A 16,804-nucleotide genomic window follows, 5' to 3' on the forward strand; every position below is an offset into this window, starting at 1 on the left:
AAGAATTTTTTCATTTTATATGCTGACTCATCCGTCAGCGGTGGTAGCTCTATCAGCCTCTCCAGATTATCGTTAAACTGTTTGCGTGCGTTATCGTACCTGCGTGTCATTAACTCCCATGCAGTATTGTAATTTGCACCTGACCCCGTTATCAGGTGACTAACCATCAGTCTGGCATCTCCTTGAAGACATGACTTCAAATAACTCAGTTTTTTAGAGTCACTAATGTCCTTATTATTATGGACATACTCTTCGAATAACTCTTTAAATGATTGCCATTCTCTAAATTCACCTGAGAATTTCTGCAATTCCATCTTTGGAAGTTCCCATTTTTCCTCTGCTTTTTTACAGTTAGTTTCCTTTTGTTTTTTTATCATTCGAACAATTTCGGTCACTTCAACCGGTAATTCGTCTGCTTCGATACTAATGAACGTCACGCCGTATTTATAGGATAATTCGTCCATATTTTTCTCTACGCAGTTCCATAAATTTTTTATCCGGTCTTGATACCTTTCAAGTTCAGCTTCGTCGACAATATGAATGTTTGCTTTTGCCTCTTCAATGATAGATCTTATTTTTTCTGATCTTTTCTCAATGGCTTGCAACAACAGACTTTTAGCAATATCATCGGTTGGGCTACATGCTCTTGCCCCTATATCTATTCCTTTGGATGCTTGCTCTATTTTGAGCTGCTCTTGAGCTTGTTTCCTTTCATTTGCGGCTTTGCATTCCAGCCGTAAAGTTTCATACACATTTCTGGCGAAGTATTCGTGGTTCGGCGCCACTTTTCCTGCCAACTTTGCATGGTTGCTGACGAATTCGTTCCACGCCAATTCAATGTTTTCCAAATCGTCATCATTTTGGCACCGTGCTGTAATTTCTTCTTGCAGCACCTTTTGCCTCATCAATAAGTCCGCAGTGTTCGACATATTGTAAACTGTTTATATTCCTCAAAGAATTAGAGGTTATTTTTTCGATCGCCTTGTTGATCTTGCTGTGCCTCGACTCACAGCTGTTAAAATTCTTTGAGTAACAGTTTTTTTTTTAACCAATGCGTATTGTCTCCTGCTAATACGTCTTATATGATAATTTAATTTCCAAAACAATACTTTCACTTAGTAAAGTTTTTCTCCTTGCCTGTATTTTTAATAATAACAGGGCTTTACTATTTGGTAGAGTTCCTTTCTTAGGCTCGTTTGGACCAAATGTTAAAACTAGCTGTGTCAAATATTTCTTACCGCTGGTGGGGGAAAATAAATGATAGTCTAGCTTTATTGAGAAATTATTTCATTCTGATTTTATTTTGGTTTTTTACTTACTTATATACAAATTTTAGAATTATCTTAAGAACTAATTATATATGTATGTGTGTATGTCTATATGTATATTTTATATGTTGCACGATAAGGGGTTATTTCAAATGCAAACAAGCAATTGCCCAAATGTATTTTTATAACCAATAGGTTATCTTGTGCATACATATAAATGTGTTTGTTGAGTGCATGCATGTTGCATATAGATGCATGCGTGCCTCATATAAATATATGTACGTTGTATATATAAATGTATGTATTATATGTATGTATGTATGTATGCTCGTTAAATATATTTGAACATACATATTTATGCTCAGTGGACTGTATGTGTTATTACATTTTTCTTATTTAATATTCTTAATATGTAGAGTAATAAAAAACTAAATGTATTGCTGCATAAAAACTAAGTGTGGCTTTTTGACGCCAACATACATGTTCATTTTTGAACAGCTTTTGTATTTTTGTTTCTTCAAAATACCCCGAGTTTGTGTTAGGGTCCAAGGGCCTCAACAACTGGTGAAAACGTAGACGTAATTTAGAAAATAAAGTTCAATAGTATGAATTCGAAACATACAGAGACATTCTTGGAAATTATAAAAGTAAATTTGATACTCAAAGTGACCAATTTTGATCAGTGGCTATACTAAATGAGGCTTCTAAGATAGATAGAAGCGTTTTGGATAACTTAGTTACAACTATCAACAGTTTTACTTTGGGTGCGACACATTAATATTGAGTAGTTAATATTAGAAAAATGTTAAATGATGTGAAAGGTGACATTTTGACGAAAAGACAAATTATTGCCAGTAATGCTAAATATATTCAGCGAATTTGTAATCCAGTTCTTCATAATTTTCGAACTCGCTTAACAAAAAATGTCATTTAAATCAGCAAAACAAGCACAAGTCCTTCGAATCTGAACTAATCAAGCTAAATACATACAAACAATACTTATGCACCTACTGTCTCACTCTCTCTCTCTCTCTCTACACACACACACACAAATAAACATTTCATATATCCTTTGTGCGCTCTCTGCTCTGCAACACTTTTCATCATTATTATCTGTTATCCTTTGTGACAAACGGAGTCTAATTTGCTTTGGTGGTATTCCCAAGGTGTAGGTTTTTTGTGATAAATCGCGCTCTGAGCAACACAACGAAAGCATAATAAGAAAGAAGTCACTCGCACACTCTTTTTGTTGTTGTGGAAAAGAAGAATTGCTGAAGGGAGACATCCATAGCAGTGGTCATATTTATCTTTATTGCAGATAAAAACAAAAGCAACAGCGTCAATGTTTTGAAGTTTTGTAAATGGAAGGGTAAAAAAGCAGAAGATGGTGTAGAGGAAGCAGTGTAAAACACATGCTAATTTTCGTATTAAAATATTGTTTTGTAAATAGAAGATGATGTTTGGGGTTTTGACTCAGGTATGAGTTATGAAATCTGAAAATAAAATTCAGGTGAAAATAAAAGAAAAAATCAACTGTTGGAAAATTTCTTAATGAATATTAGTTATATCTCTTAATGAATATTAGTCATACATAAGGAGATAACAAATTTTAAAGAAAACTGTGGGTGAAAAAGGATACTGTCATGCTCATGGATTAAATTAATTATTATTAACTAATTGTGTTATAAACATTTCCATAATTTGGAATGATCAAAGTTAAGCATTTTTGGATGACACTAGACTGGCCTAATCTCATAAATTTGTCTCGAGCTATATTAGTCAAATATAATTTGAAATTCTGAGATACAATTTTTTTTTATATTTTTAGAATATAACTTAAACATTATTAGTTGTATATTTTTTTCGTTTCCTTCTAATGTGTTTCTAATTAGTCGACGAATGGTGTATTCACATATGTTCATCCAAACAACCCTTTCTATTAAGAGTACGAGACCATTCGAATATAAATTTTTAGAAATTGTACTATCTATTGAACTATCCATAAAAATATTCATATCAACATCTATACCTACATTTTACCCACATCATTTCCTATTCATTATTAACTCCAGCTGTCGCACAACCATACATATACTACGTTCATTAATACTACACACTCTAATATTTGCTTATCTAGAATGCAACTGCACAAATGTTAAACAACAAACCAGCTGGCTTAATCAACAAGAACCCTCCATTTATTGCTACCGCATAGACATTTGTGAGGCTAATCAACTTACTGCTGAAGGGTTGCCAAATAAGCGCGAATAACTACAAATAACGCAGTATTAGTATTCATAACAAATATTTTATTTTCCATTTCCAATCTGATTCACAACAAAACAACAACAAAAAAAAAAACAAAATTGATGAGCTATCTCATGTATACGCAGATAAAATAAATAGAGAATGTGCGCAAGCAAGAGGGCTATAGCGGCAAAGAGTGAGAGAGAAACAGAGAGCGCACACAGGCGCTGAGACTGTTATTAGCGAGAGCTAATATTTACTAAATACAGACGGTGCGCTGCAGCAAATACTACATAGAAATGCAATAGCAACAGCCAAACCGAGCTGCAATAAACAAATGCAACAAAGTTTGTTTACGAGAAGAATTTTTAAATAAATTTGATTTATTTACATATTTAAATTTATTAAATAATTAAATTATTGTAATAGTTACTATTTTATTTATTAAAAACTATTTTTTCTATCAGTTCTAACTATTATTTCTTCATTAAACACAGCCAGTAACTGCTGCGCTAACAATGTCGAAGTTGCAGTTGACAGCGCTGCTAGCAGCACAGTATGCAGTACAAAAGTGCATTGCAGCAGCGTTAGCAGTCGCTGTTAACGCAATACATAGTTATGCTGCAGAGCATAACGGCTGCTGACTGTGACTGAAGTCATGTATGAAAAAATAAAAGAAAACACACAAAATTAAACTAAAGGAAGGCTGGTGTTTCGTGATAGATAAACAGAAAATTTCAACGAATTTTAGAATATAAATAAATTATTAATTATTTATAATCATAAAATCACAGAAAATACCAACAAATTGGCGATGTGAATCAGTAGAAGATCACAAACAAACATTTTTCTCAAAATGCTATAACTTTTAATGGACACAGGCCACTGCGAAAGCGGTTCACATTTTAGTAATTTCAACAAACATTGTTGTGCCAATTATTGTTTAATGCCGCTCTTGAATGTTTTTGCTTTACTTTTTTGGTTATTTATTTTTTATGACAGCTACCTATCTATGCGCATGTCTCGGCGTTATGTTTGTAGGCCCCCCCAACCAGCTGAATCATGGAAAGAGTGAAAATGAATGAAGAAAACAAATTTGGTTTAAGCTGAGAAGACGTTTGAACACTCACTTTTCGAGAGTTTGCACAAAATGGTATTATGCTTCGTGTTGTTTATTACCCAAATCCAATCAGGAAATATTGCCGATACAGACGTGGGTTTATTTATAGTTAAAGCCACATTATTTATTTGGTTTTATTGAATATAAACACAATTTTCATTTACACTTTTTAACACAATATTATTCAGCAACTTGGCCGCTTCGAAATTCATGCGTTTCCACACTTATTGACTGCACTTTTGACACAAATTCCTATTTTTAATATTCGTCACAACTTTCTGTTGGGAAAAATTATGTTTTTCACACAATCCTGCTTGGCACACGCATTTAATTATACACAAAAACGCTGCTCCAGCTGGTGCCAACTAATGTATGCGTTTTGGTGCGGCTGTTGTCTTAATGCGCCTATAGAACCGTGCACAAAAACAACAAGCGTATCCAAAACACAAAAAATCTCACACACGACGTTTTCGGTAGATATAATTAATTCTCAATTTTCAAAACTTTTGTTTGGCGACAATTCACAATTAATCATTAGCTCTGAAGAGATATTTTCAAACAGAAATTCACTGAATTGAATTCTAATAAAATTCAACACGGAAAAAATATTTGGATGCACGCACACAAACCGTCGCGACCAACGAGAGACACCAGCAGACATTCATACGTACAAGTATATGCTACAGCTCTTGCGCCGCACTAATGCTTATGCTTATGTATGTACATATATATATGTATTTCTATTCTTTTATATTTTATTGTTATTATTACTTATATACGGCTTTGACCCCCGCTTCACACATGCACCGACGTCCACATTCACTGTTTACCCACCGTTTACCACCGACGACGACGTCGCTGTCTTCGTCTGCGTCCCCTTTGAAACACGGCAAAACCTTTCTTCTATCACACAAAAACCGCACACTTTGCGCACTGAAACACAAGCGAACGCTTTCAATTTCCCGAAACAACTGAGATTTTCTTGTCTCTGCTCTGGACAGCGACATCAATGCACGGTTCGGTTCAATTTACCTTCGTCCCACTGTTCGCATACACGTTCTCAAGCAACAATATTTTGCACACTTGTGGATACACTCTTCTTCCTGGAAAGCGGCAACAGCTCCAGTATGAGATATTTACGTATTTTCACCGTAACAATCGCAGTAGTGTGAGCGAGATAGCTAGTGTTGTAAGCTGGAATTATATCGACATTTAACGTGTGTGTTGTGTAGTGTTGTCGCAGTTGCGTGTTCGTTTGTTTGCGAAAAGTATCTAAGAGATACACAAGTTAACACTTTGAGGCCCACGAAAGTGCTTCATTTGATTATGAGCCGTGAAGTGAATCATAAATAAGAAAATGAAATTGGAAAATCTGAGTTTTTGTTGACAGTATGAAAAAAAAATATTAAAAATATTTTAATGAAATTTTTATCAATCTTTGTGGGCTTCCACTTAGAAGGTCTACTGTTTTGAAGGGATAACATCAATGCCACAAAGTGTGAAATAGCTTGCTCAATCGACTAGCGAAGGTAATAGCGGCCAATCTGTAACTGATCACTCTTAAAATACCCATAATGTCGGTGAAGTTATCGTATCCCTAAAACCTAATGAGCCTAGCATTCAATTTATGTCATATAGTCCGATATTAATTTTTTCAACTTTAAAGATGTCTCTTGTGATCTCCTTACTTCAAACTTCGGTCTAAACTTTATATATTACAATATTCAAAGACAGTACCTATACTCTTCATATGCTATATTTCAAAATCGCTTCCAAAGCGAACTTCTTAAATCCTTTAAGTATAACAAAACCAACGACAACGTAGCTTCCTCAGTTCAGGGAGTGAGTGTGTGATGTTTCCGGTTGAGTACATACACAATGAGTCCCTTTGCTACCTGTGAAGAAGCGTAACGTAATGTTCTTCAAACAGTCTCTAGTGGGATGCTTTCGTAGATATCATATCTGCAGCAACATACTGGAAGACGAGCCGCCTAGCAGAGCCATCAAGAGTACCCTACCATACATACGACATACAGGACTATACCGCCAGGACTTCGGATGCGACAGACTTTCGACAAGCACTGAACGCCATTCACAGAGGAGTCATTAGCACCTTCATCGACTCCCTTCCCGCGAATGGCGTACTTGGAGATTAAGCACCACCCATCGCAGACACACCTAGAGCGTAACTAGAGTGACCCTCAAGTAACTTCGTTGTGGATATTGTAGCAGGCTAAACTCCTAGTTATCCAGACTGAAAACCGACATACTCAATATATGTCCTGAATGCAAAGAGTCCCCGCATAACTCTAACCACCTCTTTGCATGCCCCTAAACCCCACTCATCTAACACCCATTTCCCTTTGGTCCGACCCTGTGGAAACAGTTTGTTTCCTGAAACTCCGGTTAGATGACTTCAATGACAATTAATTTAGATTTGTCGGTTCAAGCAGATTTGGGTAACCGTTTCAACAACAACAACCCAGCTTCATCAGTTCGTAGTGTGTACTAAATGCAGGCCTCCCAATTCACTTCACTAATTGGAGGTTGGAAAAAATAAAACTCAAATTTTTTTTATTATGTTCGCAATTCATACATATTAATAAACAACTTTATTCAATTTGATTTCTCATTACATTCAGGAATATATTATGGATTCATACGGCCGATTCATTCACAATTTACTCATATTTAATTCGTTTTTTGTTTTTGTTTTGTGTACAAATCTTTCACAAGTATTTCGCTGAAGAATTTTTTTATTTTTATATATTTTTTAACACACATTCTACTTCCACCGTATTTTATTTGTATGAAATGTATATGTATGTATTTTAATGTAATGTGGTACTGTGGCATAAATAAAAGTAAAGAAATAATTGTTATTAGACGCACAATTAAATTCAGCCATATTTAGTGAAGATATTTAATTGTAAATTAAGAGAAAATTATAAGTTATTCATTTGCAAATGTTTTTATAAGCGAAATTAATGTTGTAGAGTAGTTGCCAATAAGTAGTGCAAAAATTAAGAGGTACTGGTAGTATTTCAGAAAGTTGTTACTTTTTTTGTTTTTATAATACGAGCAAATTAGTAAGTTATACATATAATTGTAAATGTTTTTTTTCTTTTGTTTTGCTTTTGCAATTTGCATTGAACTTTAATTAATTTAAAGTGGCATTTTGTAATTTGTAATTTGTATGTTTGTATGTTTAATGCAGTATATTTTTTGTTTTTGTTTAAATTTGTAAGTTGTAATTTTAGAATAGATTATTTATGTTTTTAATGTTTTTTTGTTTTTTAGATAAATGTTTGACGCATTTTTTGTTTTGTTTTGCATTACTTTCTTTGTAGTTGCTTGGTTTTATGTTTTATGTTTTAATGTTTAATGTTTTTTTGTTTTTGTTTAGTGTAATTCAGCACACATTCAAACGATTTATTCAACGTTACACTTGCATGTTGCATACGCATTCACTACACATTTTGTTAATTAGGAAAAAAACTCTTATCTCTTAATGCCCCAGGCATTGTTGCTGGGCACCGGCACGCGACGCTGACCGGATTCGCGCTGCATAACCTCCATAATGCTGGTGGCCGGCAACCATGACTAAATAAATGAAAAGAAGCAAAAAATATTTGTAAAAATTTCAATTCATTTTCAACAGTAGAAAAAATCAAAAATAAATATTTAAGCATCCGACTCACCCTGTCCTTATAAGCAGTAGCTACCACATTGCGATTGGGCTCCGCATCGTAGGCCACCGATTCGACACCGAACATTTCGCACATCTCATGCACCAGTTGACGCTTCTCGCGATTCATTGTCGGAAACGAGTGACTACGTGATTTCTGTTTGCTCTCCTTGGCCAGCTTCACCAGTGTGGTTAGTGCATCATGTATGGACTTAACCAAAGTGGGGTCACGCTTAGCAAAATTGCGTATAAAATCAGAATATTTGGTTTGTAATTTCTGCGGCACATCGGGATTACGGATTTGTAGGCCAATAGCGAGGCGACGATTACGTTCGAGCAAACGGCACTCATCATTGCAATCCAAACTGTTTATTGGAATTAAGAGAATTTTATAAAAACAAAACTAAATATTTTACAATAAAATAAGCGATGAATCGTTCTATTTATAGACCCTCAAGCAAGATTAAACACAAATTATTGTGGTTGTAATGATAACCTCAACTCTGTTTACTGGTGGGTTTAAATGTCACGAACTGTTTCTTTGGACTTGATGTCTCGTGGAGATTGTGTATATATAGGTTTAAATATATAATAATAAAATATGTAGTTTTTGCGATTACTCAGACCTGCCTGATTTTTAATTGCTCAAATTCATCATCGAAGTCATCTAACGGGAGGCCCAGGAAGCGAGCTGTTTCCACAGGGTCGGACCAAATGGATGTTAGATAAGTGGGGTTTCGGGGGCATGTAAAGCGATGGTTAGTGTAATTTTAGACTCTTTGCATGCAAAACATATATGGAGTAAGTCGGGGTTTAGTCTGGATAAGTAGGAATTTGACCAGCTACAGTATCCAGAACGAAGTTGCACGAGGGTCGCCTAGTGTCGCGAGATAACTCGAGCTCTGTGTCTGCGATGGATAGTGCTTTATCTCCAAATACGCCATTCACGGCGTGTTAGTCGATGAATATGTTAATGGCTCCTCTGTAAATGGCGTACGGTGTAGAAACTGTTTGGAGAACATTAGGTTATGCTCCTTCACAGGTAGCACACGGGCTTCATTGTGTAGGTGCTCGACCGGAGACATCAAGAGGCAACCTGTGGCTGCCCGGAAAGCGGTATTTTGACAAATCTGAAGCTTCCTAATGAACCCAGGCGACCATATAGGGGCTCCGCGTAGTTTATGACCAGCCGACCGATGGCCTGGTAAGTGGAAAACAACGTTTCTGTGTCTTTACTACATGTGCTGCCGGGTAGCGACTTGAGGATTTTGCAGCGGCTCTGTACCTTGGTAACAGTCGCGGTAGTGTGAGGAGTGAAAGAGTACAAGCTATCCAGTGTAACACCCAATGTTCAGGTCTAGACTGATACGTCCAAATGGTGGATAAGGTCGCAGTGGATTTGGTATGGTAGAATGTTAGGCTCCTAGAATTGAAGAAGCGAGATAAAGGTCGAGGAGGCAGCCGTTCACTTTCGAACACATATCATCGTCATATAATGCGTCGGTTGAAAACTGCTACAATAACAACAATCGTTTGATGCTCTAAGTTTGCAGTCGTTTTAAGTGTGAAGACCGTTTATCGTCTTCAACACCACCTCAACTTCTCTATTTGTTAACCTTAATTAGTTCTACTAAAATCAATAACCTCAAATATTCGATGTCACCACTAAAAAAAATTGTTCACACTCACGTTTTATTTGTCTTATTGATCTTGACGGGAGCGAGTATTTCGCTCAGTTCCATGTAATTACCGCGCTGCATTTCGGCCATTGACGAGGCTAATTGGGCAGTGGCAATGCGACTAAATTCACGTGCCAAATCGTGGCACAAACGCATCTGCTTACGATTGCCGCATTCGCATTGTACTTCAACCTACATAAAGGAAATGGAATATGATAAAGAAAAAAATGAATTGTGCCACTAACAACAAAACTTACCATTTCTTTGCACGGTGTATCCGGGCAATCACCATCATGACACGGCGACATGCACTTGTGACCACAGGTGGCACGCAATTTGGTGCAGTGTTGCTTACACACCTCACCGGCTGCCTGGCATGCACCCTCATGGCATGTTTTGATGCACTTGTGGCGTCCACATGACAACGCCTTGCCACATGCTAAGCCACAACTGAAACTCTCCTGTGAGCACGGAATGGTCTTGCGTTGCTCATGCTGGCCAAAGCACCATTTGGTGGTGAACATCATGCACGGTGGGCAATTGGCAGCCGAGTGACAGTTGTGCTGTGGTGGATGCTGACAGGGATGCGTGCGTGAGCATGGGCGCTTGCAAGCCGGCTTCTTGGTGCCACAAGGCACTGGCGGATATATAACTTCGGCGCCACATTCACAGTATAGCTCCTCGAAGGAGCTGCGATAGCAAGGCGGACAGTTGCCGCGGTGGCAGGGTTGATCGCATTTGTGTTTACCACACGACAGTGTATAGTTGCAAGGCATCGGGCAGATGTGATCGATATCGATACAGCATTCCTGGTTACATTTGTGCTTACCGCACGAGCGTTTCTTTATGCAGCGCTTCTTGCAACGCGCGTCGTCGGCACGCGTCGACAACTGACGACACTTGATTAACTGATCCATGTGACCGCAACGACATTTGACGGCGGTCTGCTTGTTGCAAGGTGGGCAATTGCCTAGATGGCATTTGCTGGTGCAATGATGTGGATGTGCTGGCTTGCCACAGCGTAATGTCTTGCCGCATACGCCCTCACAAACGGGTATCGCGTCCAAACAGGATTTTCGCTGCCCCGTAACTATTGGCATTTTACCGCAAGGGCACGAGGTGACCACTTCGGGACTAAGTTTGCATGTGCGACATTCACCGGGATGACAGCAATCCTTGCACTTGTGATTGCCACAAGCCAAATCTTTGCCACATTGCTTGCCACAAGAGTAACTGTGCTTATCATGCGAATCGCGTGTGCAGGCCACTTGACGATCCTGCTTGGTGCAGTGACACTGCTGTTCTACCTTCTCAGCGCATGGCGCACACTTGCCATCATGACACTTAGCCGGGCATTTGTGCACCTCACAATTCAATAGCTTGCCACAAATCGATTCGCACTCAATGGGCTCTTTGAGACAACATTGCATTGTTTTGGTTGTCTTGCCGCAACCGCATTCACGTTTCACATATGCCTGACACGCTGGACACGGTCCGGGATGACAGAGCAGCGTACAAGCGTGTGTGCAGCCTTCAATGCGTCCACAGGTGTCGCCACATGTGTGTGCGATATCATGACGAGTATATGGTGGATTCTTCACTTTACCACAGAAACAGAAATAGTCGCGTGGCACATCCTTGACGACATTCTGGCAGGCTGGGCAACGCCAGCCATCATCCGATTTCGACGATGAAGCCCATTTAATGATGCACTGCAAATGGAGTATGTGATAGCAGTTGTTGCATGACCAAACGCCATGATGTGCCTTGATTGGCTCAACGCAAACCAAACACTCCAAACGACGCGTTTCAATGTCGCGTATGAGTTTTTCACGTTGCGATAGTTTCTCATTTTCCGGGTAGACTTTTTTCGGCGAAGACTTCTGCAAAATCAAAGAAATTTATATTGAAATATAAAGATAAAGCAACAATAGAATACAGAAGGAATCAAATGAAAAAAAAAAAAATAAAATAAAATCAGATATTATGTGGAAAAAAAAGAAAATTAAAATAAAATTGGAAATTATGAGATAAATAAATAAATAAAAGCAAAACTAGAAAATATAATAAAAAAATGAAAAAATTAAATTATTTACTTGGATAAAATTGTAGCTTTTTTTCTAAATTTTACACCATTTATAAAGAAATTACATATTTAGTACATAATTATGAAATGCTTACCTTTTCTGGTGAAGGTAATGGACTATCTTTGCCATTATCTGTTGAGTATTTCTCTTCCACACGAAAACCATTTATACGATCGCGATTGCGATTCCAATCATCGCGACGCTTATTGCTGCGATGATAGTCAACAGAGCGACGCCCGTTTTGATAGCGACGCGCATCACGATCGCGTTCTCGCTCACGCTCAGCTCGAGCTGATGGCTTCTCCGACTTATCTATGATGTCATTGTTGTGCTTATTACCACCAACACCACCATTGCCATTGCCATTGCGTTCGTGGTTGTGTGGCGAGCCAGAGTAATCATTGCGATTACGTGAATAACCATTCGATGACGAACCTCTTGAACCACCGCTAGATGACTGTTGCTTATTTGTAGCGCCGGTGTAACGTGAGACAGCGCCACCGCTTGAGGATGCACCAGTTACATTAGGATTAAACATGCTTGGATGTGCCGTTATATTGGCGCCATTACATTGACTCCTGTTGCCGTACATCCCTTGACTCTGTTCACTTTTTGTGCTAACATTTTCTGGACGTTGTGCTGCCTTTGAGCTATCGGCTGCGTTGTCAACGTTTACTGCGTTCGTTGTAGTATTGTTGTTTGTTGTCGCTTGTAGAACGTTGTCCACACCACTACTACCAATAGAAATTGCGCCGCTGCCAACACCATCCAATACTTTATTATCATTTTTCTCTTTGCCTTTGTATTGCTGCTCTTCAACTAAGGCATTATTTTGCATATTATTTTGTTCAATCTTACTGACGTTACTAGTTGTTTCATAATCTTTTTGCTTAGTATGCTCCGCATTTTCACGATTTGCTTCATTTAAACTGAGATTACTGAAACGCGGAACAAATTCAGGTGCTGAAGCTTGCAAATTCGAAGCACTAAAGTCAAAACCAGTGGCAAACGGGTTCGCATAATAGCCACCGCCATTGCCAAAAGGCGTGTAAATATTGTCAAAATAAACCAAATTTGTATTAGTCTCACTGTATGCGTTGTAGCCTCCACCAACATTTTGGCCACTGTTTGAATATAGGCTGCCAAAGTTGTTATATGGCGAGAAAAGACTGTTGGAATAATGCTGCAATAGAATTTATATAGATTAGCATAAGATGAAAATAAAAAGCAATATCAGTCTAAAAATGAAATTGACCAGTCATATTGAGTTTCATGAATTATATGGTTCAAATAATGATGACTCATACTGATTGATTCAATTCTATTTAAGTTCAAATTAAAATATATAACTTTTATGTAGAAAAATATAAGTATTTTATAAATTATGAGCGGTATATGTATTTTTTCTATTTTTTGTTTATATTATGTGCAATTTGTGTTGCTCTTTTATTTGAAATCGCCGCGCAGTTAGCAAATTAAATATTTACTCACATTTGTTGCTTGCGGTATGTTCTCCAAATGCGCCTTATCTCCACCAGCATCAAGATTTGCCTTACTATTCATTGCGTCGACGAAATTGTAGTAATCATTAGTGTTGCCAACATGTCCGTGACCTCGTCCGCCACCATTTAATTGTGTGACAGCTGCATTTGTTGCACCACCAACTGCACCAACATTTTCATTGCCGTTAGCATTCACACCTTCAACACCAACCGTTTCGCCTGTATGGCCAATACCATTGTTATTACCCAAAAAATTGTGCTGCATGATGAATTGTGTAAAATTAACATAATTATTATTTGCTCCTCCTGCAGCTTCACTGACTTGTGCAATGTTGTTATTATTGCTGTTCATAGTTGCAGAATTTGGACAATTAATGCTGTTTTGCAGCGTATTTCTAGTTTGTTGGTGTTGTTGATCAGTACCATTTGTTATTAAAGCACTTAATCCACCTCCGAATCCTCCTTGCCAAATTTGTGATATGGGCGGTGGTGGATTTGCGGACATTTCCAAAAATTCAAACACACCAACCACGTTGTTAGCGTTACAATATGCTATTGCTGCCGCGTTGTTTTCTTTGTAACACTTACGCACGATATAAGACGCTTCCACTGCTATACGTTACTTTGCTTTGCTTTTACTAATTTAGCCTAGACCCCACTCGTAACACCTTGTTGTTTTTCTAATGCTTTGTCACTTTCACGTCTGCTTTTGATTTCTTTTCTCTTGCGTAGTTTCTCTATCAGCGTATACTACGCTTACCAATACCTAAATTACTTATCTATACTGTACCCCCCGAAGCCGCCTACTAATTCCAAAGATCCGTATACTCGGTACACGCGGCGTTAGCTATGTTCCCTCCGGCCAAAATTGGCCACAAAACACGCTAGTGTGCTCAGTATCAGGTACTTTTTACATGAATTCTGCCCTCACTGGCGAAAAGAATTCCCAAAAAATAAGAAGGAACTAAAAAAATTCCACGTCGTGTCACGCACGCGAAACCTTTGCTTGTCGTCTGTAATGAGAAGACCAAAAATTCAACCAAATCTTTAGTTTAAATTTGCACTGCACGAAAGTCGAATGTCGACAGTTCAGTAAATTTACATTTTCCGACGTTTAAATGCAATTGAACTATGAAATTTTCGCACGTAATTACCGAAACTTTGATGTTCTGCTGACAATTTCACAAATCAGGTAAATGGAAGTTTCGCAATGGACTTCGAATGCTAACTTCGAAAATGCCAGACTATACGAAAGAGAAGCGGGAAAGTGCCCGATAATAGGGTTGCATGGAGTGAATTAAAAATTTTCTTGGCGATAAAAGGCATAAAAGCGAATATTCAAAGAAATTAAAATATTACTTTAATTATAATTAGGATTACTAAAAAATTTTAATTTTTCAAGTGTTTGCTGTAAAATAATAAGTGTTTTCAATGCTAGTAGTGATATAATTTTCCATTAAAAAATATTTTTTAATTCTTGATCACCCTGTGCTAAATTTATCGAAAATGTGGCTGTTTGCTGACTTTGTACAAGAATATAAGAAAACGATTGTTTGATATTTTAAACATAACGTTTTATATTAAATGTTTATTTGTACCTAAAGTACATATAATGAAGAAGGAAGAAGCTATTAGCATAACTCAGGGGAAGGCTGGTCATTGAGGAGGAAAGGGTTTTTAACGAGATTCAGAAGGACACAAAATGTGGGATAGAGGTCTCAACATTTTCGCAAATAAATCTTTGCGCGGTGAAGAAGCTTAAGTAATAGGAACAGGCGCATCCCAAACGGGAACTCACATTCCATTTACGAACTAAGAGGGATGCCACATAATTTTCACAAAGGATATGTGGATGAATAAACCATCTCCTGTTGTGGAAAGTGTGCGGACAATAGCCAAGGTGTCAAGGGACACGTGCTGCTGACTGAATGGTCAGCGGGTGGTAATGAATAGCTTATCACGACCGGTCCGCTCCGATACTCGGGCGAGGTAGATGATATCAAATCAAATGCCTTCTTTCGCATACCGCCTCTGCGGACGAGTGACCAACCTCTTCCGGTTTACTCATGGGACCAAACTGAAAACAACAAACCAGAAATGAAAACAACGGACATTTTGACGGCAATAACTACAATAACAGGGACAACGGAAATGACAACTTCGTATCGGAATCAAATCACGGAATTCGATTAATATACTAGAGCTCTTGGTATTCGACTAATCGACTAACCGAATAGGGCATTATTCGAATAATAATATTCGGTTGCACTATTCGGATTGTCGTCAGTCAGCGACTATTCGATTAACCGCTCCTTTTCGACTATTCGGTTAACCGTTCGTTGTCGACTATTCAAATAGTGCAAGTTCATTAATTTTCTTATTTTTATTGAAAAAAGTTAAACATTAAAAATAACAAAAAAAAAAACTTGCTTTAAAAGTACAAAAAATAACAATGATTTCACGGGAACCATTAAGTAATGACAAAATAGTTTTTAACCATTTCAATTGGGCGAATGTATTAAATCAGTATTTTTTATAATCTATTTTGATATAAGAAAGTTAAAACGTTAACATTTGTTGGTTGCAAGCAGCTTCTACGTGGTGTCCCCATCAATGGGGAACGTTCTCTCTGATTCTAATAAAGTGGCTGGAAACTTTAAATATATCAAAGACTGTTTGTTTTTAAACAGTTTTTATTTATTCGAATAGTGACAGCATAACTATTCGAATAACCGCAGTAGAACGACTATTCGAATAGTCGTAACATTGTGGCTAATCGAATGGTACTAACCGGTTAATATTCGTAAGTACGGTTACAAACCGGATCTTCGAATAATCGGTTTTCAGGTTAATCGAATAATTTTAAGAGCTGTAGAATATACCCTTTTCGCCTCCAGTCAGGATGTGATAAAGTGTGCTACTGGAGATACCAGACACAGTACGCCGATGGTGACATCAGGTAAAAAAGAGAGGTAGATGTAAAGCTAGATGAGTATTGTGTTTATCTAAAATAAGCTTGAGGTATCAAATTGTTATGAATTTCGCTATATTTTATTCTTTCAGCAGTGCTTAAATCCTACAAAGTATCAGCACTCTTGATCATTTTATTTGATTTTTCCGTCATAGCCGGTCCCAATTTTGTTTTGTAAAATGAGGTGGAATGGATGGAGTATCACGTTGGCTCCTAGTGAGCGTATCGATAAGTGGAGAATG

At 37.6% G+C, this 16,804-nt stretch overlaps 2 protein-coding genes across 10 annotated transcripts in view; both read right to left on the bottom strand.

Annotated features, from left to right (window-relative positions):
- The window catches only part of LOC105212536 (disintegrin and metalloproteinase domain-containing protein 10), a 252,636-nt gene extending 246,957 nt beyond the window's left edge, over positions 1-5,679 (bottom strand). The window contains exons 1-2 of one of the 8 annotated variants that reach the window (XR_008470301.1): positions 5,470-5,678; positions 4,646-4,913 (exon numbers count right to left, since the gene is read on the bottom strand). The gene's annotated coding sequence lies outside the window, so the exon portion shown is untranslated. Of the gene's footprint in view, positions 1-4,645 lie in introns of all 8 variants that reach the window. The other 7 variants (XR_008470302.1, XR_008470300.1, XR_008470304.1 and 4 more) reach the window with 7 other exon arrangements.
- A 2,231-nt stretch (positions 5,680-7,910) lies between these two features.
- LOC105212534 (protein shuttle craft) lies at positions 7,911-14,869 on the bottom strand. 2 transcript variants are annotated; one of them, XM_011184546.3, is made up of 7 exons: positions 14,746-14,869; positions 13,581-14,604; positions 12,184-13,272; positions 10,260-11,885; positions 10,013-10,194; positions 8,337-8,688; positions 7,911-8,238 (listed from the first exon to the last, which is right to left on the bottom strand). In XM_011184546.3, exons 2-7 carry the CDS (start codon positions 14,094-14,096, stop codon positions 8,137-8,139), a joined length of 3,867 nt encoding a protein of 1,288 aa, XP_011182848.1. In that variant the 5' UTR covers positions 14,097-14,604; positions 14,746-14,869; the 3' UTR covers positions 7,911-8,136. The 2 variants fall into 2 exon arrangements, with proteins under 2 accessions (XP_011182848.1, XP_011182849.1); XM_011184547.3 differs by having other exon boundaries at positions 14,694-14,823.
- Between the last annotated feature and the right edge of the window lie 1,935 nt (positions 14,870-16,804).

This window comes from Zeugodacus cucurbitae, chromosome 3 (assembly GCF_028554725.1).
Source record: "Zeugodacus cucurbitae isolate PBARC_wt_2022May chromosome 3, idZeuCucr1.2, whole genome shotgun sequence".
NCBI classification, from domain to species: Eukaryota; Metazoa; Arthropoda; class Insecta; order Diptera; family Tephritidae; genus Zeugodacus; species Zeugodacus cucurbitae.

Coding starts and splice junctions, on each gene's coding strand:
- LOC105212534 (XM_011184546.3), bottom strand. CDS start 14,096: ATGTCCGCAAATCCACCACCGCCCATATCACAAATTTGGCAAGGAGGA. Junction 8,689..10,012: donor ATCAATAAGACAAATAAAAC/GTGAGTGTGAAC, acceptor TCCAATAAACAG/TTTGGATTGCAATGATGAGT. Junction 8,239..8,336: donor CTACTGCTTATAAGGACAGG/GTGAGTCGGATG, acceptor TCATTTATTTAG/TCATGGTTGCCGGCCACCAG.